Below are 13129 nucleotides of genomic sequence, written 5' to 3' on the forward strand. Positions count from 1 at the left end.
GAATCTTTACAAGGGGAAGCACGATGCCCATTTTCTCGTGAACCACCTCCCCAATCATATTAGAGATTCCTACAATATTAGCTATCCCTGCACATCATGTCCCATGGAAGTCTTCTCCACCCCAGGATTCTAATAAGCTTGGGTGCAAATTTGGGTAAGTTTTTGTTCAACAGTAGAACATAGAATACAGGTAGTCCTCGACTTATGACTATTCATTTAATGACTGTTTGAAGTTACAACGGCGCTTAAAAAATGACTTGCAACTGATCCTCGCACTTACGACTGTTGTAGCATCCCCTCAGTCCTGTGATCAAAATTTGGGTGTTTGGCAATTGGCATGTATTTACAACAGTTCAGATGTCCTGGGGTCATGTGATCATCATTAACGACCTTCCCAGGGGTCATAACAAGCAAAGTCAAAGGGGAAGCCAGGTTTGCTTAACAACTGTGGCAAAAAAGGTCGTAAAATCAGGCACGACTCACAACTGCATCGCTTAGCAATGGAGGTTCTGGTCCCAATTGTGGTCGTAAGTTGAGGACTACCTGTAGTAGCAGTATTTCCTCTCTCATCCTTTCTTGAATTAATACCTTCCACATATGGGGAAGCTATGTCCCATGACATAACACTCAACCAAAGGAATTCTGGGAATGGTCATCCCAACTTATCTGGAGGCTGCATCTTCTCCATCAGAATGTTTTTTCTTTCCCATTTCACCACTTGGCAACCTCCCTCTTGCTTAAGATTTAATTCACACAGTTCCTATGATCTGTTTGTAAAGGAGGGCAAGTGACTTCACAGGTACCATGATGTCAACAGGCAAATGTGGCAAATTACTTTGTGTCATTGGTGTGATGTCATGAAGCTCGTGACATCACCATGGCTTGGACCAGAGGCCTATGATCACTCCCTTTGGTAGATCTTCTCTTTCTTCTGAACATTAAACCAGATATAACTAAATGAAATAAATGCAGCTACTTTTGCTTAACCATTTGATGGCTGTACATACATGCTGAATTATGGGTAAATGTTATTGACACATCAGCCTTTCCCAGCTTGGGGTCTTTTGTCATGTAACGAGTGGAATTCACAGAATTTCCTACCAGTGAATAGGGATGGGAAATGAAATCTGCTCAAATCAGGATCGATCGATCTTTCTTTATTTGGTAGGAAATAAAAAATGAAAATCTACAGAACGCTGAGTAGAACTGCTCTATTCAGACAAGGAGTACAATATAAAACAAGGTCAATCACACGTTCTGCTGCCAATATATTGGGAATTTGAAGAGAGGACCTTTCCTTCTGGTCATATAAAAATGTATCCGGTCAGATAAAATTCAGTGAATTAACTGTGCCAAGTTAACCAACTGTGCTGTTCTTGAGATACGTACACAGATGTTCAGAGATGCTGGAACAGGAGTAGGCAACTGGGTTGAGCATGGAAGAAAAATGTGTTTTTAAGCGCAGGATGAGCTGCAAATGTGCAAAAAGGGAGGAGGATGAACTCCCTCACTTTCAGATATTTTTTGGAGGGGAACAACAATACCGCCAATAAAAACATTGCCTCATTTAAATATGCCATAACTGTGAAATCAAGCAAATTTTCCAGATCCCACCCTGTGACCTTGGCACCTCCAGGGATAACAAGCCTTCATTCTGTCGCTGCACTTATTCAGAACAAACACTGAAACCAAGAGTACTAAATTATGCAGGCTCTTCCCTCTGTGGGTGTTTAAAGCTTAGGTATGATATCAAATGTCTGAAATACAAAAGCATTCATTTCCTTCTTCCAATCCCTTTTGTCATTTAAATAGACCAATTTGCACCCACTGATATTTAAGCATGACAGAAGAGTTTGTCGACCAAAACATTTCTCTGTCTTGGATCACTATAGCAACTGTATTCTTCATTAAAAGTAATCAAAGTGCATGAAGAAAACTGTCTTCACAGAAAGCGATATTAACATTGGGTTTTATATGGGCCCTCCTCCCCACATCCAAATCACTATAAATGAACTCAACCCACCTTCCCTTCCCTGGAGAGAAGCCATTTGAAGGGTTAGGCTGACTATTAGCTATTTTAGTGCAACAGTGAGACTGTTAAGTTGAAACCCAACTTTCAGAGCCAGTCTACCACTGACTATTCATGGAACATCTCCACTGACATTAGACAAGGTCGGAAGGACATTCCTTTTTTTATCTGTTGGATTTATAACCTGTCTTTCATACAGGAGCTGAAGACGCGGTATGCAGCATTTCCTGCTCCTGCTTCTCCCCACAACCACCACCCTGCGAGTTAGGTTGAAATGAGAGAGATAATGGCCCAAAGTGACCCAGTGAACTTCTGAGGATGGATCTCAGGCTTTGTCTCCCTGGTGCTAGTCCAGCTCCTTAAACCATTATACCACATTAACTCCCATAACTGATCTGGTTAGACATTATATTTGACTGCAGGCACAAGGCATCCCCAGGATCAGTCTAAGGGGCAGGGACAACTGATAAAAGGAGCAGTTGTGGTGCAAAAACCAAAGCAGAGCTTTGAAGACCTCCATACCCAAGATCTTTAGGTCTCTTGACCTGGAAGAGCTGGAGGTTTTGAAGATCTTAGCCAACGACTTGAGGTTCTGAGTTCAGAAACAAATCTGGAAGCTAACACTGATGACAAAATACCGGAGTGGCATCATGTGAAAAATGGGCCAAGGTTTTTGAATATTAATACACAGTCACTGGTACATGGGGAAAATGAACCAGCCAAAGGTTTGAAACATTCATGTTGCATTGCTGACATTGGATACAGTGATGACCACCAATTTAGATGTCTAAAAGGCAACTGGACAGATCGTAAAGAATAAAGCTATGACTCCTGAGATTGATGGGAGTCTTCTCCCTCAATCACAAATGGTAAATGTTCAGCATCAGCTATGGTGGTGCAACAGTGAAGGAAAGCAAGCTCCCCACTCCCTCTCCATCCTTGCAAGATTCCCATCTGCACTTGCTTGGTCCCTCTGCACCCAAAATCCTTAATGAGATGAGCTTCTGGCCTGACCCAGCCATATGGCTCTTCTTACGTCCTTGCTTCAAAGCGCTTCGAGTGAAAATATAATTTCGACAGAATGAGACATTGTATACCCCCATAACCTCTGCTGCTCGAGATGGGACAACTAGCTTATGACAACTTTCTGCATAAAGCTGAGCCTGGCATGTCTTTGCTGCCCCTACAAACATAACACATTGTACGCAACTTCACTCTTCAAGCCTTGAAAGCAATATTATGGCCGAAAGCGGGCCATGGACTTCATCTGCCAACAGCGGGTAATTTAATTTTACAGGTCAAGGCAAAGTGGATCTTTATCTTGTTTGAGTTTCCCCAAAAGTATATGGATTTCTTGTTAAAGCTTTGGGGAGGGTGTGGTGTGGGTGGGAAAATCAATCCAAGCACCGAAAACATCTCTTTTGATTCTTCTCAACAGAATCATCGCATTTAAATGAGTTTTAGCAAGCTGGCCATTGCAGTCAAGGTTTGAGTGTGTCTTTTCTCTTAGCCCAGTTAGAGCTACTACAAACAGCTTCATGGTCTCACTCCTCATGATGTTTCCATCAAGCACAATGAAGTAAAAGGTATAACAAAATTATGTCTTTGGAGTCAAGTCTGGTAATTCCATGTAGTTTCCTCTAGCAACAATACAGAAGTGATCAATCATTTTCTGGAATTATTATTAACTTCCTAGTCTAGCAGACCTGGAATTTCCTAGTGGTCTCTCATCCCATTACTAACAAGGTCCAGTTCTGCTTAGCTTTTTGAGATCAGCCAAGGGTGGCTAGATACAACAAATGTTGGGGTATAAGCATAACTTTTAGACTGCATGCAGAAATGGATATGATTCAAGGAAAGCAGCCAACATCTCTAAGTGTGTTGCGTAAGAATAAAGAATAGAAAAAAGAACACCATAGAGAAAAAAAGAATGCTTAGGAAATAGTTCAATATCAGTCAATAAGACAAGGATGTGTGACTTCTCCTTGACTGTTTAATGTATTCATGGGTAATTGTATAATGAATGCTTGTGATAGGCATTGGATGGAAATGTGTGGGTGTGTTAAGCTGAGAATCCAAAGGGCTTTCAGGAAATGTTAAATAGTTTGCATGACGCAATAAGGAGTACAGATCTGAAGAGAGATTAATTATCAAGACAGCTGTGTTTGAGAAGGAAAATGGAGTAGATGATTGCAAGGTACACATCAACAGCAAAAAACTACAGCAAGTAGATGAATTTGCACATCCTGGTGGAATGTTTCCTAAAAATGTGAAAATAGATGGAGAAAGAAAAAAAAAATATACAAATGTGGTGGGTAGAATGTGATCTCTTGTGAGGAAGGTTTGTTGAAATCAGCTGGCTGTGCTTAGGGGTATGCTCCTGCTCATTTATTTTATGGAGAAACATGACAGTAAGCTGAACACAGTGGGAATGTTGGGGGGTGAAGGGCACGTGATAAAACAAGAAGAGATAGAGTCAAGAATGAATGGGTGATGAGTACATCACCCATTCATTGAATGCAGAAGTGAGCAACCAGAAGAAAGAAGTACGTTGCAGTGGTTTGGTCACAGAGAGCTATGAATGAGGATCAAATGGTAAAACAAATGGAAGGAAGGAAGTGAATGGGTTGAGAAGAAGGTACTGAGAAAGCTGTGGTTGGATGCAGTTGCTGAGATCCTCAAAAAGAAAGAGGTGAGAAGTTAAAAAAAAAGGCAATGGATGAAGTGGTGTGTGGCTATGGTGGAACGGTATTGGTAAGAATGGTTGGCAATGATGGAAAAGTATGGAGAAGTATAGTGAGTGGTGTTGGTGCAAACTAGATATAGCAACATTTCTTTTTCATATTTCATGCCTAAATTTCTCTGACTTATTACTTCTTAATCCCTTTCGGCTCTCCAAAGGAGACAGGATGCAGGATATCTACATGCTGTGCATTTTGCATGAACTGAATTACTGAATCCCCAACTTCTCCTAGATTAACTGGCAATCTTCTTCAAACTTCTATCAGCCCTCCAGGTAACCAGACAGGAAGCATGATCAGATGAGCTAATTCTATTTTATTGTCAGGCTACATTAACAGAACCTTGCAAGTCTGAAAGTACAAATCTCCCACTTCTCTTTTTACAGCCTGATCAATTAGGGTGGATCCTTCCTAAATTCCTTTCTCTGACTGTTAATGACTGTTTGTTTCTCTGACTGTTAAGCTGCTGCGGGCTCCTTCCTCTTTTATCTGATCATTCCCTAGGCAGCATCTCTTCCCCTTGTCCCTCAAGGTCATTCCCACATACCATTACACCTTCCTACATCAAATAAACAAATAGAGGCATGTCCCAGGGAAAAGAAGAAAGTTATTGAACTGAACAGAAGGGAAATTATCCTTGGCAGCAAGACACCCTTGCCCTATCAGATGCCACCAGTGGGGTGGTGCTCAGAAAAATCTCAAACTGGGAAAGGCAGGACCCACACTGGTAGTGTTTCATAGCCTTTGAGAAGCTATTGTCTTCTCCAGATATAAAAATGACATAGTCATAGTTGATCATGAGTCTTTAGAATTGTTGGACAGTTGATCTCCTTAGACTTCCAAACTAGGTGCTTCAGATAAGATCCACCTTTTCCCGAGGCGGTTGTAGCAAGAAGAGCATATTTTCTGGATTTGGTGACCCATGACCATATGACCTGGTACAGAGCAACTTTTGGGGGTATGATGCACAGAGGTAGAGGACACGCTCTGCATGCAAAGACTTTCATGAGCAATCTGAACCATTTCCAGGTGGGGCTGGACCATCTTGCAAAATATTCTAGACTTCAGGAATAAAAGTTGCTTTCAAGTTTGCAGGAATAGCTGTCCTGTTTCAGGTTTCAAACTCTCTCACACACACAGTTGCTGGGTGAGAATAGCAATTTACTCAAGGCTGAGTAGATAACCAGCAGACAAGGAAAAGAATGTAAAACCAAACAGTCTCTTGGAAAGAAAGCTTGCCTGGGTAGTTTTGCTTTCAACAGTAATGTGCAGAAGCAAAGTCAAAATCCAGTCTGAAGTTCAGAGAGCCAAGTCAGGTTTGTCAGCCAGTCCAAAGGTTCAAGCTTTCTTACATAAGCAGGATTCACAGGAACAACCTATCAGAGCAGAAGATCAGACAGTTGTTTCCAACAGAGAAACACAGGTCTTAAATCAGGCTGCAGCCAGCTGTCTTCAAACAAGGGTTTGGCAAGGAGCCTCATTGGGCATCTTTGCTCTGCTCTCCACTCTGCTCACCAAGTCTGGAGGCCATACCTCATCATCTGACTCCTCCAGCTGTTCTGATGGTGCCTGTCTGATCAGCCTCAGGTGATTCCTGGCATGGTGTCTCCTGAGGCTGACATTCCACTGGTTCAGCTGGAGCAGCTTCTTCAGAGTCAGAATGAAAGTCTGAGTCCTGGGCCATGACAATATGTTTCTAAGCCAGCCAAGCACTAGTCAAGTAGAGGTGAGAAATCAGCTCTAGAGGTGGGAAGGAAATCAAACACAGCTTGAAAAAATTAGGGGGCGGGGGGGAGCTGGAATTATTTAATTAAAAAAAAAGGGTTCCAACTTTCCCAAACATCTCTGTTGTTTTCCTGCATATTTCCACTCTTTCCCGAAAGTTTCCATTTTTTTTTTCCTGGACCATCACATCTTTCATCGACATTACTGCTCTATGTAGTCACTGAAACTGTGATACTGGACAGGAAAAATGATTAAGGGGAAAGACCTAAGAGAATGATGAAACCAAGTAGCATCTGTGTATTAGTATTTACTTATTTATTCATTTTTATTTTATTTATTCAATTTGTCCCTGCCCATCTTCTCCCACTGGAGCCTTATATTGAAGGCTACAGACTCTTGTACATGTGTGCATAGTGCTCAGACAAACCTATGCAAATGTAACGTGGGGTTTTCCATGTCTGTTCTGCAAAGTGCTTGACGGACTTTCTCCACTGCTGAGCTGGACTGCTTTCCCCCCATCTTTAGGGTAGCAGAAAAGGATGCCACGAAATTTGCTGTCCCCATCAGCGATCCATGTCTTGTCTCTATGACCTCTGTGTCCAGGCATTACCAGTCTCTTAACTTGCCTCCAAGGCAACCAGGAGAAAGCCTACAGATTTTGAATGCTTTGAGGCTGTTCTTGGACAGTGTTGGGTGGGGACACTATTATAAGACCAGTATATCTAAAGATGAATTACACCTATCTCCCTCAGGAGCTGAAGGGACACGGTGGCGCTGCGGGTTAAACCGCTGAGCTGCCGATCGGAAAGTCGGCGGTTCGAATCCGCGCGGCGGGGTGAGCTCCCGTTGCTAGTCCCAGCTCCTGCTCACCTAGCAGTTCGAAAACATGCAAATGTGAGTAGATCAATAGGTACCGCTTCGGCAGGAAGGTAACGGCGTTCCGAGTCGTCATGCTGGCCACATGACCCGGAAGTGTCTATGACAATGCCGGCTCTAAGGCTTAGAAACGGAGATGAGCACCGCCCCCTAGAGTCGGACACGACTGGACTTTACGTCAAGGGAAACCTTTACCTTTACCTTACCCTCAGGAGCTGGGGACAAGACATCATGAGGACATGGCAGAAAAAATATGTTCCAAGGGAGGTTTGTGCCCCAAGTAGGTAAAAGTGGAGAAAAGTCCTATATAAATTAGGACTTAGCAATGACATAAGCTTAACATTTTCTCTATACTTCTTGCCTTATGCTCTCAAGATAGCATACTATTGTACAAGTCCAACTTTCTGTCCACAGAGATATTGATTATTAAGCTTACACAAGGATTGTAAGTTATCAGACAAAGCAATTTCCCAAAGCTGTGGGTTTTACTCTTTTAGACTTGCCATTAAAGTGAAGATCATAGAGCATACAAAGGCAATGGGACCACTTACAGCTACTTGGTTATTAAAATCAACAACAGAAATAGGGGAAAAAAAAGATGTCGGCAAAATGCAATTTAAAGAGTCAGCATAATAAATAAGATTCAGATGCGTAAGTATGACAATTGTATAATGAAATTGGTTTTCAGAAAGCTTACAAAACCCTATGAAACCTTGAGAAATAAGCTTTGGTGGTTGACATATTTAAAGGTAATATGAATGCAGGGAGAGAGAGAGAGGGGGAGAAAGAGAAAATAGCACTGATTGCATGCTTTTGAACTCCCCGATAGACAGGCATGAAGTTCAACCAATATGAAACATGTAAACTGCAGACCAGATATTAATAATAAACTCGATATGCTGTGGCTTAATTGGGAGGAAACACAACCGAAGAGGCTCCTTTTGATTTTTTCTTTTTTTAATAGAAAAGCAAACTTGCAAGACAGAGTCCAAGAGGAACACAAATACCATCACGTCAAGCAACAGTGCATCTCTGACAAAGGAAGATGGGATTAAATGGTAAATCATAAGCTGAAAGCTATAGATGAAAGCAAGTTGGGGGAGAAGGAGGGAGAGAAGGAAGGCTCCTGAAATCCAGAATGACTGCCAATTCTGCTCTTTGATCACCGTGTTTCTACCAATTATATATCCTTGACAACTGCATGAAACACGAACACTGAAAACAGAGGAAAACAGAGGAAAAACAGAGGAAAATCCCAGAATGCCCGTCAAAATAATTATCTCCACCACACACAAACACACACATGTATACCCCACAACAGAAATAACTGTCTAAGGGAAATTTCCAAATGATAAAAGAGAGACAGGATCATTATCCCTGGAAAGATTCCTTCCATGTGTCATATTGTGATGAATTCCCTGACTTCTGAACCTGCATAACTAGATTTGGTTAACCATGGTTTGTTCAATATTCCAAATCAGATTACCTTGATGCAACTAAGTAGAGAGAGAGTGGCCCCCTTGCTGCTTTTGTGCCCTACTCCTACCCATCCACCCAGCACCCTACAGTGCGCAGGACACAAACTTTTGAATCTCTCTTTTTAAAAAAAAAAAATGGATGGCTTTAAAAAACAACAACAAGCAAACCTGGAATTAAGATAGAAAATGTGGGTCTTAAACCTCTGTAAGATTTAAGGCACCAATTTTACCCCTTTTCCAACTTCAATACAGGGGGGAAGAAAGGAGAGGATGAAAAAATTGCTCTCTGCATGCTGGTGATGTCATCTGCCATGACAACATCAGCCATGCTTCCAACATCTCTGTAGGATAGACTAAGTGTGATCCTGAGGCTACAGATGGTTTTCCAGGCTTTTACTAAGTGCATAAATACTTGTACTTCAATACATAAATACTTGTACTTCAAACCATAATTCAGAGTAGGACAAAAATAATTGACATAATGTGTCAAAGCAATACCGTATGTTGAAACCAGCCAATATGCACCAATGGTTTGACTTGGTATTCAGCAGTTGCGTATGTTCCTGATTGTTCTGGCCACAATAATCATTCAGAGGTATTTTCCCTATCCATTGACTAAAAGTGACTAAGTTACTGAGATGGGATAGGAAGAATCATAGCATGGAAGAGTTGGAAGGGATATCAGGCATTACTGGGTCCAACTGATGTCCAGTGCAGGAATTCACCACTCCAGCGTCCCTGAGAGGGCCACCCGGTTCTGTTTAACATTTCTAGTGAAGGATTGTTCACCACTTCCTAAGTCAGTCTGTTCCACTGTTGAATAGCTCTTATCATAAGTAAATTCTTCTTCTTGTCCAACTGAATCTATGTTCTTTCAAGTCTAGATGACTGTCAACATTACAGCATCCCATAACACACATTTCTGTATATTTCTTGGTGTATAAAAAACTGGATCCTTACTTTTTTGACTGTCTTGTCAGGTTCAAGAGCGATGTCTGGAATGTTGGCATCAACCATAAGAGAGAACAAGTTCAAAATCAAGTTGGAATATCTGTGGAGAAGAAAAGGCCAACTAAGAAATGGGTACAAACTGTGGAATACAGAACCTAAAGCTTCTGCAGATCAAATTCATCACCTGTCCCAAAATCAGGATTATCATTCCTCTAGAAGACAATGAGCAAGCTTGGAATGACCAGCAAAAAAAATGATGCCAACAGATACACTTTACACAAAACTGAAGACACATTAACCAAGAAGGTAAAGAGTTAGCTAATGCATTTGCCCAATATGCTAACTTCAATCATTGTTAATCTTGGTTATTTTTTATGGATTAACAGGTTCTTCATTCAGATTCTTTTGTTTTCAGGCATGCTAGTCTAGTTTATGGATTCTGATATTTTGAATGTGTCTGCTAATCGTTTCAAGGACCATGTGTATGTTTTGTACTATCTTGAGCTAGAGCATAGTTTGCAATTTCATCAGCACTAAATGCCTTACTCCATTCAATGGTAATTGTTTCAGGTACCTGCCACTTTTATTTCTACGGTATTTATTTCTTTAATAAACATTTAATTTGTAAGATCCATGGTTTTGTTTTTATCTCGCTGGACATGGGATCACTGTGCTCCAGACACATGCCTCAAAGTTACTAGAATAAGGAGGTCCTACAGAGTGCACCTTCACTGGCAAGTAAGTGTTCATGCTGTGAGAGATCCACCTTTTCCCGCAACTAATGTAAAGGGGGAAGAGCAAGTTCAAGGTATTTCCTTCCTTTGAGAAAATGGGTGCTAGAAGTGGTATTTCATAACTCATAACCAAGTAGATCAAGCATGGAAGAAAGGCAGAGCCTAAAGGATCTGGTCAGGGAGAGGTTAATGCCCTACCTACCACTGTGTGCCTGGTCCCTTTCTCACCAGCCAATTCTTTAGTTGACCCTATGTGGAAATGAAGGGAGAACTTGGAGTATGAAACAAAGAGAAATGAAGAAAAGCAGAAACTAAATAGAAGATTCTCTTCTGAGATGCAATTGATGCAATGTTTTCTTGGTATGTTGGAACAAAAAGAATAAAACTGTTCATTAAAGCAAAGATGAGCAACTTCCTTCAAGTGGAGGGTCCCATCCCACCTTTAATGAGCAAGTTGAGGGTATATCACAAGTGGATTGGGATTGGACAAAAACCTACTGTCCTTTAGTCAATGTGAAAGGGGTTCATAGATTATACTGAAAGTGTTTTACCACTTTCACCATGTAGGCTTTGTGGGTTCATAAATTCTATTCTATTTTCACCTTCCCTCATTTTTTCCTTCTGTTACCTTGAATTGCAAATCTGCATTAACTTTAGGGGACCTTTGGGAGTCCACACATAAAGCTATGAAGTGTTACGTGGGGTCCTACAGGACTTCCAGGAGGGATACCTCCACGTTAGATGTAAGCTAAACGCTTGTTTAGGAGCAGATGTCAGCTGCTCCTCTGAATGCAAATTCCTTCCCTAGAAAAAACAGACAAGGGGCAAATTGTATTAAAAGGCAGAAGCTTTCTGAACTTTACTTCACTTCATGAGATGCAGAATGAAGTGATCTATAGCTCATGAAAGCTTCTGCCTTTTAATTAAATTTGAAAAGATGCTACCAGACTCCTGATTTTTGGCTACCATAGACTAACACAGCCTTCTTCCTACAGTTTCTACTGATAGTTCCCCCAAGTTTGGTGTGTCTGTGAAATAACGATCTTCTAAAGGTAGAAGAGAAAAATGAACAGGAAGTCGGAACAACAAAAAGAGTGTTGTTTTAACACATTTTCCCTCTTATTCAAGATATAGTGGATTATGAGGAATCTTAATTTTGAAGGACCAGCTGGTTAGATGGGAACCATCTAATATTCTAAAATCACAATCAGCATGCTCTCCAATTACAGTGGATTTTGAGGAAGTTAGGACTTTCTTTAATCTCTGTGGGTTTTCATTGTGGGACCTTGGGGGAAGCAGTGACCTAGACAGAAGAGATTGCATGCAACGCTGTCTGAGCACTGTGGGAGGGGCTGTTTTCATTTTTGTTCAATGTTGAAAGCTCAGTCTGGGGTGATTCTGAGTCTGTTCCACTGTTCTTCCCTCTTCTCTCAGCTTGTTTGCTCAGACTGTTTACAGATGTCTGAAAGCTGATTTTGGAATGCGGATCTTGGCTTCGTGTAAGTTGTAGGCAAACTCTGCTCTTCAGTTTCTACATGGCAACAAAAAAAAGTTCCTTACTTTGATTACTCCTGTTGGGAAGGTAGTTCCCTTGCAACAGGCAGATCTCAGATATTGTAATGGTATGTGGGAATGACCTTGGGAGACAGGAGGGAGAGCCACAGACTGGACAACTGGTGTCTAAAAGGTATCTCACCCAACAGAAGGAGGAAGGGCGTGGGAAGCATTTCAGAAGGGACCCTCTGTAGATGTCCAGACAGTAAAAGGAGAGGAGGGGAGAAATACTTTTAGTTTTGCAAGATTCTGTTAATGTAACCTTACAATAAAGATAGAGCACTCCTGGTTGTGTTTCTTGTCTGGACTACCTTTCAGGGCTAACAGATATTCTCATTTAAGTTCCCCTTATGCAGACTGCAGGTTTAGAATCTGCATTTCCACAAGGAGTTGTGCTTGATTGTCACTTCTGGAAAGAGACATCTCAGCCCACCCCCTATTCTAGATAAAGAAAATGGAAGCTCTTTTAAAAAGAACTAGAGGGGGAGACACAGAAAAAAGATATGAGCCAAGGCGGGGAAAAGTTAACCTCCTGTTAAAGTTTGGATTTTCTAGAAATCCGGCTAATGTGCAGGTAATACAGACAGTGGGAACAGATGTTTCAAGGGAATTCTAGTTGTGAAGAAATTGGTAACAAGCTTAGACAGGAGTCCACTCCAGGATTAATTTCATTTACAATGCTGTGCTAAAGTATCTCTCTCTCTCTCTTTCTTTAATTTCTCTGTATACACTCAGTAAGTATGCACGCTTAAGCCTTTTATGCATATCCTCAGGTTGTGCTTGAGGAAATATCCATTTAGATCTCTTCTGGTTTGCAATAATTTATTTGAAGCTTTCTCTGGTATCTTGGTATCCTGGCAGAAGGCTGATTTAGAGCAGCCATGTGCCATCTTGTGTTCTGATAGGAGCATTTCATTGACTTTTCCAAATTTTCTTTTTCAGTCCAGCTGCTGTTTCCCCATTGCGATGGAAGATGGGTTTGAGTCAGAAAAATGGGGAGGAGAATATCAAGAATATTGGCAGTAAAAATATCAGAGTCCC

The 13129-nt window shown here is 41.3% G+C and overlaps 1 protein-coding gene across 2 annotated transcripts in view; it reads right to left on the reverse strand.

Annotated features, from left to right (window-relative positions):
* PIK3C3 (phosphatidylinositol 3-kinase catalytic subunit type 3) overlaps nt 1-13129 on the reverse strand; it is a 93096-nt gene that overhangs the window by 24218 nt on the left and 55749 nt on the right. For both annotated transcript variants that reach the window (XR_010067371.1, XM_063295875.1), the window contains one exon: nt 9810-9900. Coding sequence is in view for 1 of the 2 variants with exons in the window: in XM_063295875.1 (XP_063151945.1) it covers nt 9810-9900 (91 nt within the window). In the remaining variant the exon portion in view is untranslated. The remainder of the gene's footprint in view (nt 1-9809; nt 9901-13129) is intronic.

The sequence above is a fragment of the Candoia aspera genome, chromosome 2 (genome assembly GCF_035149785.1).
Source record: "Candoia aspera isolate rCanAsp1 chromosome 2, rCanAsp1.hap2, whole genome shotgun sequence".
Taxonomy (NCBI): domain Eukaryota; kingdom Metazoa; phylum Chordata; class Lepidosauria; order Squamata; family Boidae; genus Candoia; species Candoia aspera.